The sequence below is a fragment of the Ochotona curzoniae genome, unplaced genomic scaffold (genome assembly GCF_017591425.1).
Source record: "Ochotona curzoniae isolate NIBS_2020 unplaced genomic scaffold, NIBS_Ocur_1.0 scaffold_1037, whole genome shotgun sequence".
In the NCBI taxonomy this organism is placed as follows: domain Eukaryota; kingdom Metazoa; phylum Chordata; class Mammalia; order Lagomorpha; family Ochotonidae; genus Ochotona; species Ochotona curzoniae.
Genome location: NW_024467083.1, coordinates 21,660,547 through 21,685,694, shown reverse-complemented (window position 1 = coordinate 21,685,694; position 25,148 = coordinate 21,660,547). Strand labels below are relative to the sequence as shown.

General features: G+C 38.4%; 1 protein-coding gene across 2 annotated transcripts in view; it reads left to right on the top strand.

Moving 5' to 3' along the window:
• RSBN1 (round spermatid basic protein 1) overlaps positions 1–24,327 on the top strand; it is a 50,993-nt gene extending 26,666 nt beyond the window's left edge. Inside the window, exons 3-8 of one of the 2 annotated variants that reach the window (XM_040998962.1) lie at positions 9,956–10,093; positions 10,372–10,514; positions 17,115–17,282; positions 19,012–19,120; positions 19,675–20,148; positions 22,222–24,327. In XM_040998962.1, coding sequence (XP_040854896.1) covers positions 9,956–10,093; positions 10,372–10,514; positions 17,115–17,282; positions 19,012–19,120; positions 19,675–20,145 — 1,029 coding nt within the window. In that variant the 3' untranslated portion in view covers positions 20,146–20,148; positions 22,222–24,327. Of the gene's footprint in view, positions 1–9,955; positions 10,094–10,371; positions 10,515–17,114; positions 17,283–19,011; positions 19,121–19,674 lie in introns of both variants that reach the window. The other variant, XM_040998961.1, reaches the window with a different exon arrangement.
• Positions 24,328–25,148: the final 821 nt, after the last annotated feature.

The window sequence follows — 25,148 nt, the reverse complement described above, 5'->3', positions numbered from 1 at the left end:
TTTCTTATATTATTTGTTTGTTAATTTTCTTCCCTCGGTTTTTATTCTGTCTGGAACTCTTATTAGTTCTATATTAAGCTTTCTAATTGAACCTTTAATTTTCTTATCTCTTATCTCTTTTAGTTCTTTTTGATGAGATCTTTTTTCTTACTGTTAATTACAGCTATGTTTTCAATTTGAGAACTTATCTGTTCCCAGTTTCATAACTTTTGTTGTTTCATGAACTATCTTTTATCTTTTTCTATCAGTTTGGTTTTATTTTCACTGGAAGGCAGGCAGAGACTGAAGATCTCTTTAGGAGTAACTGAGTGGTTCATTCTCCAGATGCCCAAGCAGCCAGAGCTGTGCCAGAACAGAGCCGAGAGGCTGGGACTCCGTCCAGGCCCGCCTGGTAGGCGGGTGGGCCATCCTCTGTTGGCTTCCCCAGGAGTGTATCAGTGGGAATCTGGATTGAACTGGGCATGTTGATAGGAAGTGGATGCGTTCCAAGTGGAAAGTACCAAACATTGTCCTAATACTTGTTTGAAGTATTTTTGTGTGCTCTATGTTGTATTAGTTTTTCAAGCTGTTTTAGTCTTCTGTTTGTATTCCATGTTTTCTTCATACTTCAGCTAAGCAAAGTGAAACTGTTGAGAAACTGTAAAACATGGCTAGGATTACCAGCTGATGACTAGAGAGGGAGTCTGGCCATATCATAGAGAAAAAATATCCAAATATTAGTGCTTAGAGATCTCTGTGATTTTTAATTTTTGTAGCAAAAAAAAAATTAGCTCTTTTTTTTTTCTGGGGATAGAGTAGGTTATTCTCTTTGTACTAGAATTTTTAGGACTGAACTATAGAAGGAGATAGGTGATTTCATTGTTAAAAATACAGAATTTTACTTAACTCTTTGTGCCTGGTATTTTTGTGTCTAGTAATTTTTTTGTTAACTTTCATCAAAAGTAGATAAAGCAAAAGAGTAAATGGAAAAATCTAATGGAAACTTAAACATCTTAAACCCTCTCACTTGTCTTTATGCTTTGTTCCCAGCCTTTTCTTTTCTTTCTTTCTTTCTTTTTTTTTTTAATATTTGGTAGAATTACAGAGAGTGTGATGGAATAAAAGAGAGTGCTCTGTCTCCCGGTCACTCCTCAAATGGCTGCAGTGGCTGAGGCTGGCCAGGCTGAAGCCAGGAGTCCAGAGCTGCTTTTGGTTGTCTGTCACATATGGGTGCTGAAGTCGTCTCACTGCCTGCCCGGCGCACTGTCAGGGAGCTAAATTGAAAGTAGAGCAGCAGCTGATACTTTGTGTGGTACGCCTATGGAGATGCTGGGACTGCAGGCTGCAGTTTAAACACCCCACCTTTATTTTCTGCAATCACTTAGTCTTTTTTAAGGTTTTGTAGCACCAAACTGGCTTTTTTGAGGTATCCTCTATAATGTTCCTCAGGTATTCAAGGTTCTCACTCTGTTCATTTCTCTGTATACTTTTCAACTTCCAAAAGTGTTTTGACAACTTGGTTTTGTAGTTTTCCCTTCTGTTCTGTTAATATAAGCTAGTTTTCCATATCCTTTGGTCATTAATCTCTTAATCTACCCACAATTCATTTTTCTGTTCTCTATTTTTTTTTTTTTAAGATTTATTGGAAAGTCAGATATACATAGAGGAGAAGAGATAAAAAGGAAAATCTTCCATCCACTGATTCACCCCCCGCCCAAGCTCCTGCAATGGCTGGAGGGGCAACAATCTGAAACCAGGAGCCTGGAAGCCTCTTCCAGGTCTCCCATGCGGGTGCAGGGTCCCAAGGCTTTGGGCTGTCCACAACTGCCTTCCCAGGCCAGAGCCGGGAGCTGGATGGGAAGCAGGCCCACCAGGATTAGAACCAGCAACCATATGGGATCCCAGCTCATACAAGTCAAGGACTTTAGCCACTAGGCTACCATACCAGGCCCTCTGTTCTCTATTTTTGTTTTCTTATTGTCATTAGCTTTCTTTTAGACTTGGATAGGACAGTGAAGAGATTTTTTTTCCAGGTCTTCATTTTCATTATTATTGTTATCATTTTATGATACAGTTTCATAGGCGTTGGGATTTCCCTTACCCCCACCCCTGGTTCCCCTGATCCTCTAAGTTCCCCTGTATTATTATAGTAGTATAGTTCTTCATAAACAGTCATATGTCCATCATTGCGGGCATGGACAATGGCAGAGAGTCCAGCATCCTATTGTCAAGATATAGTTAATAGTTTCATTGGTAGTCCATCTTTGATCTGGAAATAGAGATGCACACTGCATTTTATCCTCACATCTGGACATGATACTATCCATTACATGGTTACCATATATCCCTTAAATGAAAAGCCACATACAAAATCAACAACAGGATAGTTAAATTGCTGGTGATCCCGCCATTCCAATTGCAATGAAATCTCTCCAGAATCCACTTGCTGCTATGTCCACCTTAGTGTCTCTCTCTGCCCAGATCTTCACTGCCAACACTTGGCTGGGGTAGTTGATCAATTTGTTCTGTCCTCCGTCCTCTGCCACGGTACCAGACGTCCTCTGGAGGCTCTGATGTACTGCCATATCCTCCATTTGCTTTTGGATATGCTGTCCATTGCTCCATCTGAGCCACTGAGGAGGCTCAGTTCTAACACATGTACTCCAAGGTCAGACCATGGAACCTGCAGTTCTCTCCATGGTTGGGGTCTGAGTCCAGCGGTTCAGTTGGTGGAGAACTGTCAAAGAAACCTCATCTGATGCCATCTCAGACCTGACTCTTGTGTGTATTTGCCAATACAGGGTCCGGCACAGTCCATCACCCCAGGCAGCTTAAGCATATACTGGTGGTTGCAATTGCTGGGTCAGTTCTGTCTCCAGTTCCGTGTTTTATACACACTAGTGGGTTGGAGTCCAGCCCAGTCCTGCCCACCACATAATGGCTGAAGAGATTTTTATTTCCCTTTAAATGTATTGCTTGGTTTAATGCTGTCATGAGGAATATTTTATTTCTGGATCAAGATTTCATTTCTCTCATTGTCACATGAAGGGAATCTTCAGAAAGTTCATAGAAAATGTCTTATCTCAAAGCTTTTCGTGGATTTTGATTTTTATACCAAAATAAAATTAATTTCATTTCCATAAGTTGAAATATTTTCATATTTTCATTCTGAAGACATCATAATTTATAATGAAGTGCTTTAGTTAGTGTCTGCTGCTCCCCTCCCCGTTACACACTAAGCATCAAGGGGTCAGGAACAGTTCTCTGTCTTGCAAGCAGTGTCTGGAATATAATTTACAAGACGTTCGTATTGAGTAAATGAGGCCTGCTTTCTTGTAAATCTTATTTTCTGAGGTTATGTAAATTTACTTTTCTGTAAGGTACTTAGTTTATTTTCTGTTGCTATAACAAAATATCTGATGCTGGCCACTTCAGTTTGTTTAACTCATGGTTCTGCAGGTTCAAGAGTGTGGTGCCAGCATTTGCTTGTGCCTCTTGGAAGGCCTCATCACAGTGGCACAAACCTGGGTGACATGTTTAGGAGAGGGGATTCAGGAGACATGCAAGCTCTTAACAGATTCTGCAGAAACTGTATTGGTGCTGCAAGAATGGCCTCATGTCCCGGGGCGAGGCCTGCTTGGGTACTTGGCCCCACTTCCTAAAGGTTCCTATGTTGCTCAGCATCTGTGGGGCCATGCAGTCGCTAGTGCAGCTGTGTAATTCTGCTCTTCTAATGTTAATGAGTGGGCATGACCATTCCAGCGAAACTTTGGCAGCCTGGATTTGGCCTGTATGTCGTGGTTTGCCCACTTTGTTTATCTGTTAACTTGTCAGCTTTAACCTAGTTGGTTACTAGAAATGCCTTCTGTAGTAACTGAATTAGTACATTCCTAAGCAGCATCCACTCTTCTATTTAAAGGCAATCTGAACATCACTGATCACCTTTTGAGATGTCCTTATATGAGTTTAGTTGTCTTCTTGGTTCTTATCCTTTCTTAGTTTCTCTAACTCATCTGTCTCAAATATCCACCTTTTTTCTTCAGTGTAATTTTTGGTCCTATGGTTCACTATATTTTTTCTGTCAAATTCACTTTAAAAACAGTACTTTATAAGTCATTTCTACATCTATACCTTTATTCCTCAACTTTTTTTTTAAGAGTTATTTATATTTATTGGAAAGTCAGATTTCCAGAGAGAAGGAGAGACAAAGATCTTCCATCTGCTGTTTCACTTGCCAATAGCCACAACAGTCACAAACGCATCCATATGGGATCCCAGCACATGCAAGGTGAGGATTCAGCCACTAGGTTATTGCATCAGGCCCCATTCTTTAACTTTTTTGATAAGGTACAACTCCAAATCTGGGTGAAACCTGAAAAGTTTACATTTGTCATTTTTTGGAGCGTTGAAGTCTTATTTTGAGTCCTTTTTGATCTATGTAGTCACTTGTGGATGAATAGAAGTTATAAAGGTGGATAATAGCATGTAAAAAGCTGTGAAACAGCACAAATTGTTTAGGTTGTGGACAGTGTGGCAGTTCTTTTGGAATAATAGGTCAGGAAGGACTGTGCATCAGGAAAAAGATTCTGTTTGATGCTGTAGTTAACATAGAGCCACTTGGACTAAAGGATTTAGAGCAGGGAATGTGGGGCCAGCACGATTGCTGAATTGGCTAATTCTCTGCCAGCAAGTGCCAGGATCCATGCAGACACCAGTTCTTGTCCTAGATGCTCCATTTCCTGCCCAGCTCCTTGTTTATGGCCTGACTCTGCACCCATGTGGGAGACCTGGAAGAAGCTCCTGGTTCCTGGCTTTGTATCATCTCAGCTCTGTCCCTTGCAACCATTTGGGGAGTGAACCAGATCTTTTTCTGTAAATTTTGCCTTTCCAGTAAAAATAACTAGATCTTACAAACAAAAAACAAGCAAACTGGATGAGTGACTGTAAGATGTGTTTTCATAAAGAAATCATTTGTTAGTAGTATGTAGGATGATTCTTGACAGTACAAACCCCATTGCGAGGATGCTGATTCAGGTGCTTTGTAGTCAAGTCATTAGTGCTTATGGCAGTGGTACTACAGTCTTAGAAGGGCAGATTTTTTGTGTGTGTGTTAAAAGGGATAAGGAAGAACAATCTATATATTGGCAACTGGGGAAGCAAATAGAAAAGGCAGGGGAAAAGGTTTGATGGTGAAGGGACTCTTAAAAGAAAATTGATTTCACTTTATACTTATAGCGAAGTACAGGTGGAGGTTCATCAGTAGTAAATTTACCCACAGGTAATGTGGTTGAAATGTTAATAAGAAGTGAATCAACTCTGCAGTCAGCACATTTTGGAGAGGAGGAAGCTTGGAAGGGAAGTCAAAAAAATTCATGAGTGAAGAACACACCTTAAATTTGCTTGTGAGGAAGTCACTAGGGCTGTGTTTCAGGCGAGTGGTGTGGGCAGAAGTCTGCAGTGACGTAATAGTGAATAGAAAATGAAGTGAGATGGCAGAGACAAGAAAATGCAGATGTTAGATAAGTGGGATTCTGATGTGGAAAATATTGTAAGTGGCAGGATATCCAGTTTTAAAATAGGCTTAAATGATAAAGGGAATTTATTGCCTTATGAAGTAGAGAAGTCCAGAGGTAGTACTGAGGATTAGAACGTTTCAGGCTTAGAGTTGGCAGGCAGGACTGTTGGGAAGGACCAGGATGGAGTGTGAGAGAGGGTAGAAGGAACTAAAAGGAGGAGGCTGATACTGAGAAAAACAAACAAAGGTTAAATAAAGCCAGGGATCTCATTTAGTGTAAACAAAAGACTGAAAACAGTAAAGTTGTCTAAAAAACCCTTTTTCTAGGTAGCTTAATTCAATTGCAGTGTCCCAAATAGGCCTTAAACGTGGTAGTTTTTATGTTCTGGTCCTGTTATTTTTGTAGCACACTTGTTTATTTGATGGTTCTCCCATGACATAAAAGTTGAATCTTGCTAATTCCTTTATACTTACATGGATACAGTATTGGTTCTCCCATAAAGGTGTGAACCAAGAGATCATTATGGGAAGCTTTTCTTTATGTGTAGGTGACAATAAAACGAGCAATGACAAGTTTGTCTTAGCAAAATTATGTCTTCTTAAAGTTTGCTGCCTTTGTCTTACATTCACCTCTGTTCTGTTGTCCCTTCCTGCCCTTTTGCAGGTTTATGAATCATTTCCAAATAGGAAAGGATGCTTTATATTCTTCCACATTATATAGGAGCTAACCTGGATGTTTGCATTTTTAAGTTGTCTTTCAATTCAGCACTTTAACTAGTGTTTGAATTATAGTAGTGTGATAGAATAATTCAGTCTCAATTTGTATGTAAAATTTCAAGTAATATGGATTCCTTCAAATTAATAATGCATTAAGAGTTACATAATTTAAAAGCTAGCAGACCAACTAAATTGCAGACTGCCGTATAGCAGTGTACTTTCCAGAATTGGTCCTGAGTTTCAGTAGCTTTAAATTACAGATCTCTAAGGCATTTCTCCCATAGAGCACCAGTACCCTCAGGGCTGGTGTTGTGGTGCCGTGAGTTAAACTGCCGCCCTAATGCCAGCATCGCATATGACCCCCTCTTGGCTGCTCCATTTCTGGTCTGGCTCCCAGGTAATGTGCCAGGGAAAGCAGAGAAAGATACTTCAAGTGCTTGGGTTTCTGGGAACCCATGTGGGAGGCCTGGATGGGATTCCAGGCTCCTGGCTTCAGCCTAGCCTCGCTCCAGCTCTAGCTCTAATCCCAGCCATTACAGACATTTCGGTAATGAGCCAGTAGATGGAGGATGGAGGATCAATCTTTTTCTGTTTCTGTCACTCTGCCTACTAAATAAATAAATGAGCAAATCCTTTTTTTTTTTTTAAAGCCACTGTTTTGTATAGATTAGAAGTTGTTCTTGGTAAATGATTTTCTGAGAGTTGGGACTAGTTGGGAAGGTGTTGGGGAATAACTGATTTTTCTTACTGTCCCTGATAATGTGTGATTCTTAGAAGTAGTATTGAAGGTTAAATTTGCTTCTGTTGTTTTACGGCAGTTGGTTTAGAAAAGTTAGAATAATGATTAGAATAGCTTTCCTTCATCCTTTTCCTTATCCTGGTATCCCATAATGGTCCTCTTTTCTATGATGTCCACTTCGGCTTTTCTAGTATGAGGCTCGTACAAACCTGTGCAGGATAATGCATATAGATGTGGGCAAGTTAATTCTGACTTGAGTGGTAGCCAGGTAGGGATCTCCTAGAGTGATGGTGTGGTAACGATTTGTAAGAAAGTAGGAAATCTTTGCTATTGGAGAACAAGAACTAAAAGGCTGGAGTTGTGGTGCAGTGGTTAGTGGTTACTGATGCTTGTAATACCACATTCCATATCAGAGTCAAGCTTCCTGATCTTTTTTTAGGACTTAATTTTTCTTATTAGACAGATTTATAGAGAGAAGGAGAGGGAGAGAGAGATCCATGCAACTCCCCATATGTCTACAACAGCCAGAGCGGGGTTGATCTGGAGCCAGGAGTGTCTTACAGGTCTCCCTTGTGTGTGCAGGGTCCCAAGGCTTTGGGCCATCCTCTACTGCATTCCCAGTCTATATACAGAGAGCTGCATGGGAAATGGAACACTTGGAACATAAACTGGTGCCCATTATGTGATCCCAGCAATTAAAGATTAGAGGATAAGCCTGTTGAGCCATGACATCAGCTTTGCTTCTTGCTTTTACATGTGCCTGGCAAGGAAGCAGAGGATGGCTCTAGAACTTGCCCCTTATGGAAGCCAGGGCGGAGTTACTGGCTCCTGGCTTTGGCTTGATTCACACTGGACAGCTGTAGGCATTTGAGGAGTGAACCAGCAAATGAATGCATTCCCTCTGTCTCAGTCTCAGTGTTTCTTTCTCTGTCAGTCTGTTTTTCAAATAAATATTTTTTCAAAAATAATCTAACATTTTTTTTTCTGTATATTTTTGCTTTTGGGCGATGTTAAATTGACTAAAAACTAAGTTCTAAAAAATGCTACTTAAGAACTAGTGAAGAATTGTATAAGACTGTAAACAACTGTTTTCTATTAGACAAAATAGATGAGAAATAATAACAGTTGGCTCTTAAATTTTGTATGTATAATGTAAAATAGAGGCCTAGATTATAAAGCTACAGCTGTATGTTCAGCATTTCAGTTTAATTTGTGTTTAACTGATATATATTGCTCAGTAACTGTCCTGAAGTGAAAATTCTAAATAGGAGCCACCATGTTTTTAGTCTAGACCATATTATGCAAGATTTTGTTTTCCTTTCCTTGAGAAACATTCATTTAAAATTTAAAGTTAGGGTAAGGGCCCAGTGCAGTAACCTGGCAGCTAGAGTCCTCACCTTGAGCACACCCCAGGATCTTATATGGTCACTGGTTCTAATCCCAGCAGCCATACTTCCCATCCAGCTCCTTGCTTGTGCCCTGGGGAAGCAGTCCAGGATGGCCCAAAGCCTCAGGACACTGACTCGTGTTTGAGACTGGAAGAAGTTCCTGACTCCAGACTTCGGATTGGCTCAGCTTTGGCTATTGGCAGCTGCTTGAGGACTGAGTCAGCAAACAGAACATCTTCCTTTCTGTCTCTCCTCCTATCTGTATAGGATTTTCCAATTGAAAAAAATAGATCTTAAAAAAAAAGTTAGGGTAAAATGAGACCATACTTGAAGTGGCTGGAGGAATAATGTCAGATTTTTTGGAGTCAATTAGTAGATTCCATTTGAATGCTAAATAGGATGTACTGTACAGATTTGTATAGCATATTCCTTACATTCCTGATAGGGTTGAAACAGGTTGAGCAGCCCTAGTCCAGCACTTTAAAAAATTTCAGATTTTGGAGCATTTTGGATTTTTAGATCAGTGATACTCGGCAAATAAAGTATTCCAAAATCTGAAATACTTCTCGTCCCGCATGTAAGAGATAGTCAGCTTGTTTTAGTGTTTGTACACAATTTTAGACTTCAGGAAAGGAAATATTGTGGAGGGTATCTAGGAAGATTTGTGGGAGGGCCTGGAGTGATGGCTCAGGGACTAAATCCTTGCCTTACACATGCCAAGATCCCATATGGGTCCTGGTTCATGTCCTGGCTGCTCCACTTCCCATCCAGCCCCCTGCTTATGGCCTAGAGAGCAGTGGAGGATTGCCCAAAGCCTTGGAATCTAGCATCCACATGGGAGACCCAGAGGAGGATCCTGGCTTTGGATTGGCTCAGCTTTGGCTGTTGTGGTCACTTGGGTGAATTAGTGAATGAAAGATCTTTCTGTCTCTCCGTCTCGCTGTAAATCTTTCCAATAAAAATAAGTAAATCTTAAAAAGGGGGGTGGGAGAGAAGACTTGTGGGAAAAAGGTCTTTTTAACTGATCTTCAAAAGAAGGGTAAGATATGGGTTGGCAGGAAGAGGACATTTCAAGTTAGGTAAATTAAAGAGAGAAATCATGACAGGTAGAAATACATTGAGTGTTAAGTTGGGCAGAGTAAGCAGCAGCCTGAGAGGAGGCTGTTATAGGGAGGCTGGGTTTGGCATCAGTCAACCTGGCACATGACCTGATGTAAAAATATGGGAAGATCATTTGACCATGGTTTCTTTTTTTTCCTCCTTGCCCTATCATTTTCATTGTTGTTGCTTTTTCCCTAAAGCTCATATTTTAAAAAGTTTATAAAGCCCCAAAGCCATCATTCTTAGAGTTTATTTTAATGTGTTCAGTATTTCTTTGAGTTGTTAGAACCATAGGCTGAGTTTCACATTGGAATTTCCATTTGTGGTTAATACTGTATCGTATCTCAGAGCATTTGGATTTGCTACTGTGCTTGGATGCCTCTCTGTAACTGTTGATTTCTACTCATTGAGTGTTTAGAATGTAGAGGAAATAGCAACATTAGCAGCAGTTCCTTTTTCTGATCCATTACTTGTAGCAAATTTCAGTCCTTTTTTTGCCCTTTCCTTTTACCTCAGGTCAACAGGACATACTGCTGTGGCACCTACCGAGCAGGTCCTATGCGACAAATAAGTCTTGTTGGAGCAGTAGATGAAGAAGTTGGTGATTATTTCCCAGAGTTCCTTGATATGTTAGAAGAATCTCCATTTTTAAAAGTGAGTATTTAATTCAGATGATTAGAATTCTGTTCATTAGTGATTAAGTCAATTTTGCATATTAAAACTAAAATTTAGCTGATTTTTTAATAAAAGTGTTTAAAAAACAGTGGTTCAGAGTACTTCAGCTCTCTTTTATGTAACTTGTTTGTGTAGCATTTATGTTTTATATACATATATGAAGAATACTGTTGAGAATGTGTATTTGGAGTGGGGGATTATGCTGTGGGTAGTCCTGTAAAATGTTTTTTTAATGTGACTCATGCATCTGCTTCCAGATGACTTTGCCCTGGGGTACACTTTCCAGCCTCCGGCTGCAGTGTAGGTCCCAGAGTGATGATGGGCCTATCATGTGGGTGAGGCCAGGAGAGCAGATGATCCCAACAGCAGATATGCCAAAGTCACCCTTCAAACGACGACGGTAAACCTTTGTTTTCTCAAATAAGCCGGAATACTCCCTCTCCACCCTCCCCTGCAGTTGGTTGCTTATAAAAATGCTTGTGCCCTAAGCACTGTTTGAAAACCATTTGTCTGGGTTATTTGAAGAATTCCCTTAAGTAACTCTTCCAGCTTCAATTTATTCCAGATCACTCATTACACAGACATCAGGGTGACACATTATCTGTAGAAAGAAATACAACTTTTATTTCATTTCTTAAAACCTGGGTTCTAACTCCTGAAGTGTGGTCTAGAGTAACTCCAGCATCACTGGATTCAGTTTTCAAACCGTGCTCTTTCCTTTATCTCTGCTTCTGTACTGTTCTTTTTTTGAATGACATGCCCTCCTCCCCCATCTTCCTCTAGATGTCATCTCCTCTGTGAAGTTTTGTTTGCTTTGATAATTATTCTCTTCATTAATGATCTGTTTACTTGTTTTTGGTTCTTACTCAGTTTTTAGTTCCTTAAGGATAGACTGTTTAGGTCATCTGTTTCTTCTTGACATATAGTATGTAACCAGAATTTGCTGAATTAAACCAAGAATATGTTGCAGTGCAGAGATTTTAATAATTGATGTTAATTTTTACATAAATTTCTTTTATTTTGATGATGTTTACATAGTTGAGAAGTATGCATGCCTGTGTGGGCCACCTATTAATGTAGATGGTTGAAGCATGGGGAAAAGTAGATAGAACAACTGCTTCTAGTCTCCCTTTTTCTTCCTGTATCTGGGGAAAGTAGGAAAAGAAGAGGAGAGGGCTGCTCCCAGCAGCCCCAACTGCATCAGTACCCAGGGATGGGAGAGGTATACTCTAAAACATGGAAGCTTATTTCTGTAGCTCTGTTACTGATATTTGTAGACATACCATTTCTAAATGACTGCATAGTTTTACTGAATGTATCAAGACTTAGTTAACCAATTCTTTCTTAGTGTAAATTCTTTTCTGGTTTTTCAACATAAGCAGCATTTTATGAGCTGGACAGTGGTATGCTGGAGCCAGTTTGTGTCAGCTTAGAAAGGCCACCCCTGGGGCTCATGCGATGGCTCAGCTGACTAATCCTCCACCTTTGAGCACCTGAGTAACCCATATGGGCGCCACTTTGTGTCCTGGATATTATACTTCTGGTCCAGCTGCCTGCTTATGTCCTGGAAAAGCAGTGGAGGATGACTCAAAGCCTTGGGATCCTGCACCCATGTGGGAGACCCGGAAGACGCTCCTGGTTCCTGGTTTTGAATTGGCTTAGCTCCAATTGTTGTGGCTATTTTGGGTGTGAAGCAGCAGATGGATGATCTTTCTGTCTCTCCTCTCTTTTCCAGTAAAAATACATCTTTAAAAAAATAAAAAGAAGGGCCACTCCTAGCATCCTTTAATTTCCTCATTGAATTATCTCATATTAGTAGTTATCAGCCTTACATCAGCCAGTTTACCTCCCCACCACCAGACGCTGTATCTATGGGTGGGTGTCTGTTGGTAGAAATACAAGCTATCTTTGCAAATTCATGGAAAATGTGTTCTGTGGAAAAACTACACATGGATTTCAAAAAGAAAATTTTTGTACCAAAGTAAGATTGTCTTTGAATTGCATTTTCCCACCAACTTTTAATAATCTGCATATGAATGTTTATTTTCTCAATAGAAATCCCTGAATACTTACACTGTATGCAGTTATGCTAGATGTCTGGATATGCGCTAATGTATATGACTGCTCCTGCAGCAAGACATGTCCCCTTCCCCACGCTGTTAGCATCTGACAAAGTCGGCTCAGTTTCGTTTTCTTTGAGGAGTTTGTTATTCTTTGGTGATTCTCTTTTAATTTCCTTCACCTAAACTCTGTTGGGATATTTTTCAGTTGAAAAATTCTGAATATGTTTGTTTTAAAGTTCCATGTTTCTCTTTAGTTTGCTTTTAGCATTTTTTTTCCTCTTTACTCACAGAAGTTTATGTTTATATATAGTTAGGGGTTTTTTTTTGTATCTTTTTCTCCGTAGTTTTCTCCTTTGTGGTAGAGTTAGTTCTTCTGTCATCACACTATAAAATATTCAACTCCGTCTTCTTTGTATTTCTCTGGTTTCATATTTGCATATTTAATCTTCCTGTATTTGGTCAGTGTAGAGGAAGAGATTTAACTTTTTTTCTTTTTTTTCTAATTAGGTAGCTTTACTTGGTTTATTTAATAATTATTACTCTTCCAATTGTCTGAGTTGACATATAATTTTATTTTTGTTGGTATTAAATAGTCTCAACTTAGGCATTCAAAAGCACTTTGAATTACAGTGAATTCATCAGAACATAGACACTAAAGTCAACATTTTGTCTTAAAGAGAATTTCTTATTGTTAAATATGGTGGATTTAATGTGAACAGCTTTTCTAGTTATCAGGGGTATTACTAATGAAGATCGTACTTTTAAAAAATTTTAAATAGGGCTTGTGGCGAAGAAATCTTTCCATCTTTTTCTCCCAGAAGCAAACATGTTTTTGTTAAAGATGAAAACAACAGAGGCCTGGGTCCGTGACTCAGTGGGTCAGTGGCTGAACACTTGCCTTGCCAAATGCCAGTTTGGGTGACAACATATGTCCTGGCTGCTCCACTTCCCCTCCAGCTCCCTGCTAGTGGCCTGGGAAACAACAGAGCATGACCCAAAGCCTTGGGACCTAGCACTTGTGTGGGAGACCTGGAGGAAACTCCTGGCTCCTGGTTTGAATTGGCTCAGCACTGGTCATTGGAGTTACTTGGGGAGTGAACCAAGAGATTGAAGATCTCTCTCTTTCCTTCTCTCCACAAATTTGATCAGCCTTTCCAGTTAAAAACGAACAAACAGAAAAACTTGGGGGAAAAAACCCACTTTAAAAAAAATTTATTTTTATTGGCAAGGCAGATATACAGAGAGGAGGAGAGACAGAGAGAAAGAGCTTGTGTCAATGATTCACTCCCCAAGTGGCCGCAGCGGCTGGAGCTGAACCAGTCTGAAGCCAGGGGCCTCTTCCAGGTCTCCCACACGGGTGCAGGGTCCCAAAGCCTTGGGCCATCCTCGATTGCATTCCCAGGCCGAGCTGAATGGGAAGCAGGGACGCCAGGATTAGAACTGGCGCCCATATGGGATCCTGGCGTGTTCAAGGCGAGGACTTTAACTGCTATGCTACTGCGTTGCGCCCAAAAACTTTTTTTTTAAAGTAATACTTTTTAGTTTTTGGACCGAGGGCTTTGATAGGTATGCTGTGTAGGCATGCTCTCCACTTTGTTAAGTGGCTCCCGCTTTCTGTTTTCTTGTTTGTTTCTCAAGATCAAGTGTGCTTAAACAGTGTTGAAGTTAATCCATATTCTGCTTTAGTCTTACAGGCTTTGGTAATAGATAGGAGGTCTCCCACATGGGTACAGAAGCGCAAACACTTGGGCCATCTTCCACTGATTTTCTAGGCCATTAGCAGGGAGGTGGATCAGAATTAGAATGTCCAGCACATGAACTGGTGTTGCATGTGATGGCTTAACCTGCTGTGTCTGCTTTTTTTTTTTTTTTTTTTTTTTTTGAAATATAAGATTTATTTTATCTACTTGAATGCTTCGAATGGCCACAGCAGCTTCAGGTGGGCTAACCTAAAGCTTGGAAACTGAAGCTCCATCCAGGTCTCCCATAGATGTGGCAGCGGCCCAGGCACTGGATCATTCTCTGCTGCTTTCTGAGGCACATAAACAAGGCCCTGGATTAGAAGTAGAGCAGCCAGGACTTGAACCAGCTCTCTCTGAAGTAATATTCTAGGAAAGGATATTCCAAGTTGTATGTTTAAAAATTAAGTGTAACTGGTAGTTTAACTAGAATTCAGAGGGATTTTTCATGTTGATTCATTGGCTTCTGGCATGTGATACTATATACGAGAAGTGTTCACACTGAGTAGATGTGGATCCTTTGTAGGTAACTTGGGTTTTTTTCTTGTCTGAAAGGTTATAGCATCCTCTGTTGCTGGTAGTCTGACATTTCACAGCAATAATATATTTTGGTTTGAATCTTTCCTTCTTTGTAAAAATTTTAAAATTTGTCTTCATCTACTTAAAAGACAGAGCAGCAGAAATATGCACCCCGAGTCTTTTGTTCTTATTTTTACATCATTCTTTTTAGTGGTTGCACCCTGTGGTACAATGGGTTAAATTCTGGCCTGGCCATTGCAGACATTTGAAGCTTGGGCTATCCATCCCACTTATAAGATAAGTAGATGTTGAAATCATTCATTTTGTAGAATTCTATGGTAATTTCTCTTTTCTTTATTTTTTACTAAGATTATTATTGTCTGAATAATACAGGGGACCTCCAAATACTTGATGGAAAAATGGAATTTAAAGGTGAATGTATGTAGATACAAAACATTTTTAAAATCAGTGCATTTGAGAGGTCTTACAAGATCATGAAAATAGACATATTAAAAAAACCATACAGGAATTAAAAAAAATTGCACCAAAATAAACTTATTAATTAGTACCATTTATCCAACATTTTTTTGAAGTACCCTTCTAGAACTGGTTTGATCATCCTTATTTCTTCTGGACTTAACCTTTTGCTTTTGCTTTTGCTTCTGGTACATTACTTGCCTTTGTCCCTTTGTTTCTTTTGATCTTGACATGTTCAGATATCTGATGATTTTTTTTTCTTCATATTCTGGATTGTGATGCTGGACTTTAGTAGTAGTTCTGTTTATATTTGAGTGAGGCTTGTCAACAGATGGTTTCATTGTAGGGCTGGGCCAGAGCCTGAAACTCTATCTAGGCTTCCCATGTGGGTAGCAGGTACCCAAATTCTTGGGCCTTCCTCTGCTGATTTCCTAAGTGCATTATCTGGGAACTGAACCTGAAGTGGAGCAGCCAGGAATCCAACTGACCCTCGCATGGGATGCTAGCATCTCACACTGCAGCTCAGGCCACTATGCCACAATGCTGGCTTCTGTTCTTCTCTTGCAGGAGTTGGGAAACTTGCAGAAAAACTTCTTCAGATTTTCTTTCATACTGTTAGCAACAATCAGCTCAACTCCATTCCTAAATTAATCACTGACAAAAGGAATGAACTTACAAAATTTATCCTAATTAATCAGGATCTACCTCTGGAACTTGTGAATGAGGTCACACAGAAGTTATCATCAGATACCTAATGAAAACTAGGATTTCAAAGGGGGACGAAACATGCTGGGCGGGATAGCCACAATTCACCACATTGGAGTGGGTAATGCCTATCTATCTACACTTTTACCTGCAGCGGTAGTGGTGACTGGTTTATTTGCAGGATTTCGCCTTAATTCTTTCCTCACTTCATTTTTATCTTTTCATTATTATGCTAGGCCTTTTTTCTTTTATTTTTGTATTTGGGCTTCTCAAAGTCTGTTGGGCAGATTTGCTTTCTGGCGGCCAAGCCCTTATGTAGCCTAGACCTGTGGCTTTCTGCTCAGTTTGATTAGTATGAGGTACTGATCATTTTCCAACTTGCAGAAATTTGCTTGATATTACTCATTCTTCAGTTTTCTTTGTTACCTCATGGTCATTGCTATCACCTTTAGATTGTTATGTTTAGAAAATTTGAGCATTTAAATCAGACTATAATAAACTCCCATGTGTTCACTAACAGTGTTCAATTTATTGGATTTATTCTTATATCCATTGTACCACTGTCTTCCCCCACTTTTAATATGAGTTTGAAGTCTTTCCCTTTCATTTTACTGTGTGGAGATCATAGGAATGCTCATTTTGAATTAAGATCTAATAGGGTTAGGACAAGCAATGTAGTGCAGGCAGGTGAAGCTGCCACTTGGGATACTGCATCCCATTTCGGAGTGGCTGGGATCAAGTCCTGCCTCTGCTTCTAGTCTAGCTTCTTGCTAACATGGCCAAGTGGCAGTAGATGATGGCCCAAGTACTTGGGTTCTTGTAATGCAGGTGGGAGATCCAAGATGAAGTTCTGGCTCCTTACTTTGGAAAGGCCCAGACCTGACCTATTGTGAACACTCAAGGAATGATCACTTGATGGAAAATACTTCTTTCTCTACCCCTTTCACTCTACCTTTCAAATAAGCAAGTAAATACATATATACACATACATAGGTTTTTTTTTTAAGATTATTTTTTTATTTGAAAGAGTTGGGCTATTCTCTGCTGCTTTCCCAGGCACATTATTAGGGAGCTGGATCAGAAGTGGAACAATCAGATGTGAATCTGTGTCCGTATGGGATGGCAGCATCACCAGTCCTGATAAATAAATTTCTGTAGAAAAGTCTCATAAAATATTTTGAGGAAAATAAAGATGGGTAAGAGTAAAGACACACAAAGCCCTAGCCTTTTTCTTTTTTGTCACAGGATAATGAAGTTTACATGTCCAAATACTGTATTTGAGCCTAATCAAAGGTATAGCTTCTGCTTTATTATGGCCTTCAAGGGAGGAAGGGAGGTAATCATTGACATTACAATATAGCATGTTAAATGTTAGTGGTAAATATCACTGAACCTTCAGTTCCCACCTTAAATTAAATCTGGTGTCTAATAGGATTTTATTTTCACTGCTATTAATGTTTGTCTTTTTCCCCTTTCCTTGCAACATATCAACTCTAGATCAATGAATGAAATTAAAAATCTCCAGTACCTACCTCGGACCAGTGAGCCCCGTGAAGTTCTCTTTGAAGATAGGACAAGAGCTCATGCTGATCATGTAGGTCAGGGGTTTGACTGGCAGAGTACGGCTGCTGTTGGGGTTTTGAAAGCTGTACAGTTTGGTGAATGGTAAGTTAGTGGAACTCAACTACAAGGTTCATTAATCGTGTCTAAGAAAATGTGGGCTCCATTTAAAAGGTTGATGAACAGTTTTATAAATTTGGTAAGACACACATTATGTTTGCCTCTGAACATTTGAAAATACCTATTGTAGGAGTGAGTGTTGTGGTAACACAGGTTAAATTGGTTTGGGATAGCCACAGCCCCTGTCGAAGTGCCCTAGTTTCTCTGTGCTTCTGATTGGCCTTCCTGCTAATGCACTGGTCAGGCAATACACAACAACACAGTATTTGGGCCACTGTACCCATGGGGAGACCCAGATGTAGCTCCTGGTCTCTGTCTCCCTCTTCCCTTTTTTTCTATCACTTTTCAACAAATAATCTCTTTTGAAAATGTATATACTCTAGTGTTATAATTACATTGTTGTAAAGCAGATTTCCAGAATTTTTTCATTTTATAAAACTGAAGCCCTGTACTTCCTAATTAAACAGCTCCCCTGTGCTTTTTACTCCCTGGCTCTGGTAACTGTGATTTTACTGTTTGTATGAATTTGACTACTTTAGATCTCTCATATAAGGGATACCGTACAGTATTTGTCTTTATATAACTAGCAAAATATCCATGTAATTCATATTGGCAAGTCTCAGACTTTCTTTCCTTCTTAAGGCTGAATACAGTCCTTTTTATGATGCACCCCACATTTTTGAAATCCATTTATTCATTACTAGACACTTGAGTTGTTTATATCTTTAGACTATTTGGCAATGAACATGGGTATCAAATATCCTTTGTGTACCTTTTCCAACTAGGTCTTTGGGGTATATTATCTTTTATTTTTGATGATGTTTACATAGTTGAGATAGATGTATACCCTTGTGGATCACCAATCAGGGTGGGGAAGGTCGAGGATTGGCGAAAAGTGAATGAGACACTTGCTTCCAACTTTTTTTTTCTTCTTGTTTCTGAGAGAAGAGTAGCCAACAGTCTAACCACATCAATAAGGGTTGTGTTATACTCGGTGGAATTACTGCATCATTAGCAATCTAATTTGTTTAAAATTATTATTATTTGGCAGAGAGATAGAGCATTCCAGCCCTCTGGGTAACTGTCCAAATGTCTACCACAGTTGGTGCTGGGAAAGTTTGAAGCTGAGAGCCAGGAATTCAATTCAGGTCTCCAGTGTGGGTGGTTGGGACCATCTATTTGATCCATCACCTTGTACCTCCATGGTGTATCTGGACAGGAAGCTTGAATCAGGAGTGGTGCTAGGATGTGAACCGAGGTAATTTGATAAAGGATGTAGGCATCCCAACCTGACATCCTAACCAAGAGGCCAAATGCCTATGTGCTCTAGTATTAATTTTCTGATGAGCTACCAGACTAATGTTTTCCATAGTGGGTGTACCATTTTATATTTACTTTGTGGTATTTTAATAAGCCTAAGGAAATAGAATTGCAGACTGATAAGAAAACTGAAAAGGAAGTTGGCTTAAAAGAAAGCTATTCTTTTTAGTCATTGGTATTTTAAATTTGTAACATCTGAATTTTGTAGATTTTTGTTTTATTGGTCTTCATTTTTGAGAAAATGGATTAAAGAATTCAATGTATGCTTAGTCTTAGACAATTTGCATCTTTTTCTTTGCTCTTAGTGGCATTTGCAGTGACTAGAAAACTAGAATTTTTTGTGATATTTTATTTTGAGATACTTGTTGCTAAAACTTGATTTTATCAATATTAGGAGTGACCAGCCACGCATAACCAAAGATGTGATTTGTTTTCATGCTGAGGATTTTGCTGATGTTGTACAGAGACTTCAGTTAGACCTTCATGAACCTCCAGTTTCCCAGGTAACAACTACTGCATTAATCTTGGGGCGAGAGATACTAGACATAAGTTGTTATATTGTTTTATTTTACATTTTATAGCTGGATACATTGGGTGAATTAGATATTTTTATTAAATGTTATAGGAAAGAGAAGGAAGCAGCTTGTCTAGGATGCTTGAGAGCCTTCAGTCTTAAGGAGGTCAGGTGGTTGGGATGATTCACTTGTCCTTCCTGCTCTTTTCTGGCCATGAACACTAAGGGCCATTAACTAAGAAAGGCATGGAACAAGACAAAATTTTGTCCCTATGTGTGGCAATAAACAGTGATACTTAACTGTGTTTTGAAATACTTACTTGATTCTCTAGACCATCTAACTTTTTTGTACTTTGTTAATAGAAAGGTAGTAAAAAATGTGGCAAAATTTTTTTAAGCATTACAAGATATTTTAGCAATTTTTATATCACTTAGCGTTATTTAACTTTACGTACTGTTTCCCTCTGCTAAAAAGTTGTGAAATTTGTTTTCCTGAATTATTACATACACTAAAGTCTCATGTAATTTTTTCCTTTCCTTCAGTGTGTACAGTGGGTGGATGAAGCTAAACTAAACCAAATGAGACGGGAAGGCATTCGTTATGCTAGAATTCAACTCTGTGACAATGATATCTACTTCATCCCTAGAAATGTCATTCATCAGTTCAAAACAGTGTCAGCAGTGTGCAGCCTAGCCTGGCATATAAGGCTTAAACAGTACCACCCTGTTGTGGAAGCCACTCAAAACACAGAAAGCAATTCCAAGGACTGTAGTTTACCTGGAAAGCGAGAATTAGAGGTTGACCCTCAGTGTGTGAGAATAAAAACTGAATCTGAAGAAACATGCAAAGAGATGCAGCTTTTGACCACTGCTTCGTCGTCCTTCCCACCTTCCTCAGAACTTAATCTCCAGCAAGATCAGAAGACTCAGCCTATTCCAGTTTTCAAGGTGGAAAGTAGACTGGACTCTGACCAGCCACACAAGCTGCAGGAACATTCAAGCACTCCTGTGTGATATGTACATATTCAAACACATTTTTTAACTTTTTTAAATTTTGATGTGAAGTTATAGTTTTATAACTGGCTTAAGTTAAGTTTTATTGGAGAAATCTTGCCTATAATTCTATAAAGAGAAATGACATTCCACAAATGTCAAGCATATCTTTTTTACACAGATTATGCAAAGTTAAGAGTTGTATCTTATCCTGTTAGTACAGTATGTAATAGTGGGTCTGCTGCTACTTTCTGTTTTAAGGTGTGAGGTAACAATTCAATCTCTTCTTTAAATCAAAATGAGAATTCTCTGGAATAACAGATTCTTATTTGGTAAATTATTCACTTCCCCTTAATTTTTATCTTGCCTTGTCTCTTGCCATATTTTTATCATCACATTTATGATTTAGTACTTGTGTCTTTATGGCACAAAATTCAGTTTTCCATGGTAAAAATGGCATAGGTTGCAGGAAGAGTTCCTGCATCTGTTTCATGGGCAAGTTAAGTTATTCAGTTCTAACCACAAAGAATGACTCGTTTCTAAGGAAAATCCAGTGGCTCTCTGGTTTCTTAACAAAAGAGAAAGCACAGCACTTTCTTATCCAAACTTTTATTTTTGTATCTGTTACTTTAAAGCCCAGTGGGTATTTGGATATTTCAATTAAAAAAAAAAATCTAAAGATAAATAGTCCTTGGTCATTCATTACCCATGGTCCATTAATCTTTTCTAGAATATACGGTAGCAATGGAGGATTATTTCAGGTAAAAGAGATAATGTTGACATGACACACTGTTCTGCTTCCTAGCATCCTCACATTCCGTGTGGACACTTTTACTTCCTAAATGGATCACAAGTATCAGACATGGAGATTTCAAATGATATCAGCCTTTCTGATGAGGCTGCCAAACTTAGCATCAAACTTAGAAAAAACTATTTTGGTTACTTGGCATCAACCTCTTCAATATAAATATCTGCTGTCAAGAAACTTAAGTTCAGTTTTAACTGGTGAATGCCTAGGTTTATTTACTATGACTGTGTTGCTGTTTTCTAATGAAGAATATGGCACTAGATTTCATCAGTAGCATTTCCAGTAGCCTAATGGTTAGTGCCTGAGTATTAAATTTTTTAATTTTTCCAACAGGCACAATTCATATAGCTAGTATGGTCTTTCTATTATTTTAGAATGTGAATGTGATACACATCACGCTTTCTCTTAGTTAATCATACAATGATAGGCCTTTTGTTTATTAAAGGAAGAGTACTCCCCACACCTAAGACCAGATTCTTGTATCTACCTGGTTTCAGTGCAATTTGAAGATTTTTTTTCTTGGATGGTGAGATTTGAAATAGCTACATTAACATAGGCAAAAAAGAAAAAAAAAAGAAGATGCTGCTTTATAATGTCTGTCACCATGAAAACATAGCTGCATCTTTTGAAATATCAAATATGAATTTTCTCTAAAATATTCTGAAATAGTTTAAATCTTATATAAATATTACTTTGTGCAATATTGTTGTGTAGTTAAATGCATATTAGCAAAGTATAGCGGTCACTGTGTAAACCGATAGAAGAGTAACCATCAACAAATACTGCAGTGATTAGTTAGGACCTGTATTATTCCTTATATATATATATATATATGTACGTATGTATTCTCTGTTACAAAGGGTGAAGACAAATAGGGAAACATTTTAATGTAAACCATTTATGAATTGGAAGTGATGTTGCTTTTAGTTATCTCTGTAAATAAGGTAATTAGAATGATATGAACGATAATGTGATTATTGCAGGGGTGTTTTTAAATCTTGAGTATAAATTCTAGGGTAAATTCTAGTTTATCAAGACTAGTTTTTAAGGGACCTGCCTTTGAGGGTATATTTTGTTGTTGTTTTGTGGGGAAGGAGGTTAATCACAAAGTGTGTGAGTTTGAGTTACTTCTTGTTTTTATTTTTTTCTGTCCAGAAGAATTTCATAGAGCTTTACCAGGCTGTGCAAAGTAAAATTCTTCTCAGGCAACATTTGCTTTTTAAAATAATCATGAAGAGCAAGGTTGTTAAAGCAAAAAGTGTTTATTTTTATGTTACTTGTCTTCCAAGATCCAGTTTCCCCATCTCCCACTTGCCATCCAGCAGATGCCATCTGTCATCTAAGCTGGTCATTACTGATACACAAGGATACTGTCTCCTGAGAGCCAGCACTGTGTACAATCACTCAGGAACCAGCGGATCTGCAAAGACCTACAATCAAAAGTAAAGCCCTGTTTTCCTTTTACAAAACATTTACCCTCACCTCCAATATAAACACATTAAAGGAATACTAAAAATGTTTAAAATCATGTACTAATAAATTCATTGTATGTTAGAATTGCAATAGAAAGGAGAGAAACATTTAGCTAGTAATGTATCTGGAAACACTGAATGTCCTATGTGAGTGAGTAATAGATTTTAATAGCATGCTTTAAAGACTGATTACTATAAAAGCAGTTTTGAGTTTCTTACTGCTTTCAAAACTGTATCCTAGTTTATTGATACAAGTGACTGCAACTTTTCTAAATCATTAAATTATTTGGTTTGGTAGAGTGAGGCATGGAACAATCTGGCGTCTTCTAATTTGTAAAGTAGTGATGGCAGTGAAGTTGTTAACTGAAACTTAAGCTGATCTTCCTTTTTGGTATATTATCTGTTGTGCCAACTCTTGAGATTACTTGCAGAATGTGGGTATATGTTTTAGTATTTTGTGGAGCAGAGGGATATTTTTAAAATGTGCTTATGGAAAAGACCCAATACATGAATATTCCTACCTTAAATAAAAGAATGATTTTATGGTATCCATTAAGAAGGATAAATGTCTTCCCCTGCCCTGGAAGTCATTCTATAATTACCAAGATATGCTAGGAAGGATTATGATTCAAAGAAGGATCCCAAATTCATAAAGCAATAATAATAACCTACATATTAGTTTCCCCCTTCCAAAGTTTTTAACTCTAAAATTGAATCTGTAGGCCTAATTGTACTTTTAATTTGCTTCGTGAGTACTTACAATGTGTTTTAACTTGTACTTTATTATTTGTAATTAAAGACTTTTGGCAAGTGCCTTTTCCCCTTAGAGACAGTTGGAATATCAGTTGACTAATATTACAAGCTCTTGTAGGGGGAAAAAGGAGCTGATTAAATAAAATTCTTTACTAAATCTTAGAAAAAGATGTCTTGCATCAGTCTTAACAGACATAAAAGGTCATTTTAAAGACTGAAGAGACTTTTGCTTATTGCCTTTCCCTATATAAATACTATTATCTAGAATGAAAGCTAATATAGGAACAAGACTCCAAAATCCATGAAAATCCTTACTGAATATATTCTCAATCATTAGTATTAGCCCATTATATTTTCATCTGTATTTGCCATTGAAATTTTATTTTCATTTATACTTTAGGATAATTGAGTTTGTGTTAGTCAATCTGTTGGATCATTGCTACAGGTTTCCAGAGGAGGAAACTTTCACTAGCACATGCCAGAGGTTCACGTGTGGGCTAGATTATAATATTTTCAAAACAGGTTGTAGCTCTATTTATTGGTCATGCAAGTAGAGGAAATGCACAGAACAAATGTTTCCTGTAGCACATAAGGAACGTCTCCTCATCTTGAAAGTTTGTTGCTTTAAAAGCAAGTATCTCTCCATAAATATTATGGCCTTCCATTTTTCTTCATGACATTTTTTAGGATCCACTTGTGCATGTAGTTGAGACCACTGTCTCTCAAAAATATAGCACTTTTCAATTCTCTCTAAAGAAATACTTATGTACTACTATCACACGTTGTAAATTTTCATGTAATAGTGTTTTCTGTGACTAAACTCCATTTTGATTGGCAGCTAAGACTTTTTTTTTTCCTGTGGCTTTAATTTATCTAAGAGGTCTTTGCATATAGATGAAATGTATAATTTGCCTGGCGGACTATTTGCGTTGTGTGGCCTTAGTTTGTTTTTTGACATTAACGAGTGTTTTAAAAAGGTTTTTAATGAATAGTCTTAAATCTAAATTTGTGTGAATAATAATAATCCTTTTAACACAGTGCTTTTTTGTAGCTGTCTAAGTGTGTTAAATTGTTAAGCTATTTCTTTGTAAAATAGGACAATGGAATGCATAGAGATTTTTTTTTCCTGTAAAGTATTTTTTTAATAAACAAAGTCTGATTTGTCCTTTACTGATGATTTATCACAAAGTGAATAGCACATGTAAATTCTAGATATGTGGAATCTTTCTTAATCAGAACTAATCACCCCCTCATGTTATTTAAAAATGTTTTTTAGGAAAATCTCTAAAAAAGAGGTCAATCATGCTTGGAGAAAATTCCTTCCATATTGAAGTGCAGTTAACTTTTCAGAGAATAAAAAAATCCTACTTGACACTGGGGGCAGTTACGCCTCTTGCTAGTTATATTGGTTTATATCTGCTTGTAAGAGAACTGTTTTAATTTTTATCCTGGTCGAGGAGTATAGACTTTTTGGGTTTCACTGATGTATGTCATATGACACAACCCAGTGGATCCTTTTTTTCATCACTTTTTGTTGATATGACCTCTTTGAGGTACACCTGTGCTAATCAGATTGCCGTTGGTGCTGGAGAGGAAAAACAAGGGAAGTAACATTTACTGAACAAGCACCTGACTTCAGGCACGTGGTGTGAATGAGCGGGCATCCAGCTCCTGGCAGAAAGATTCATTCCTTCCCTAACACAAGAATGACATGTTAAGTTGGCTAAATTAAGTCCACATCGGGATATGGATGCAGTGCTGACTTCCAAGCTCCTAGCTTCCCGCTGTGTCCAAGCCAGGCAGAACTGTTGTTGAGCTGTGAGGCAGGGAGTAAGCTGTCCAGGAGCGGAGGAGGAAAGACTGCCCACGACTGTCCCCAGTACCTTAGAGTTAGTTCTGCCGACCCTTGATCCACATCGACTTTCCTCTTAATTGGCGGTGACTCCGATTCAGTAGCTTCGAAGAAATAATGTCTGGCATTCTCAAAGGGT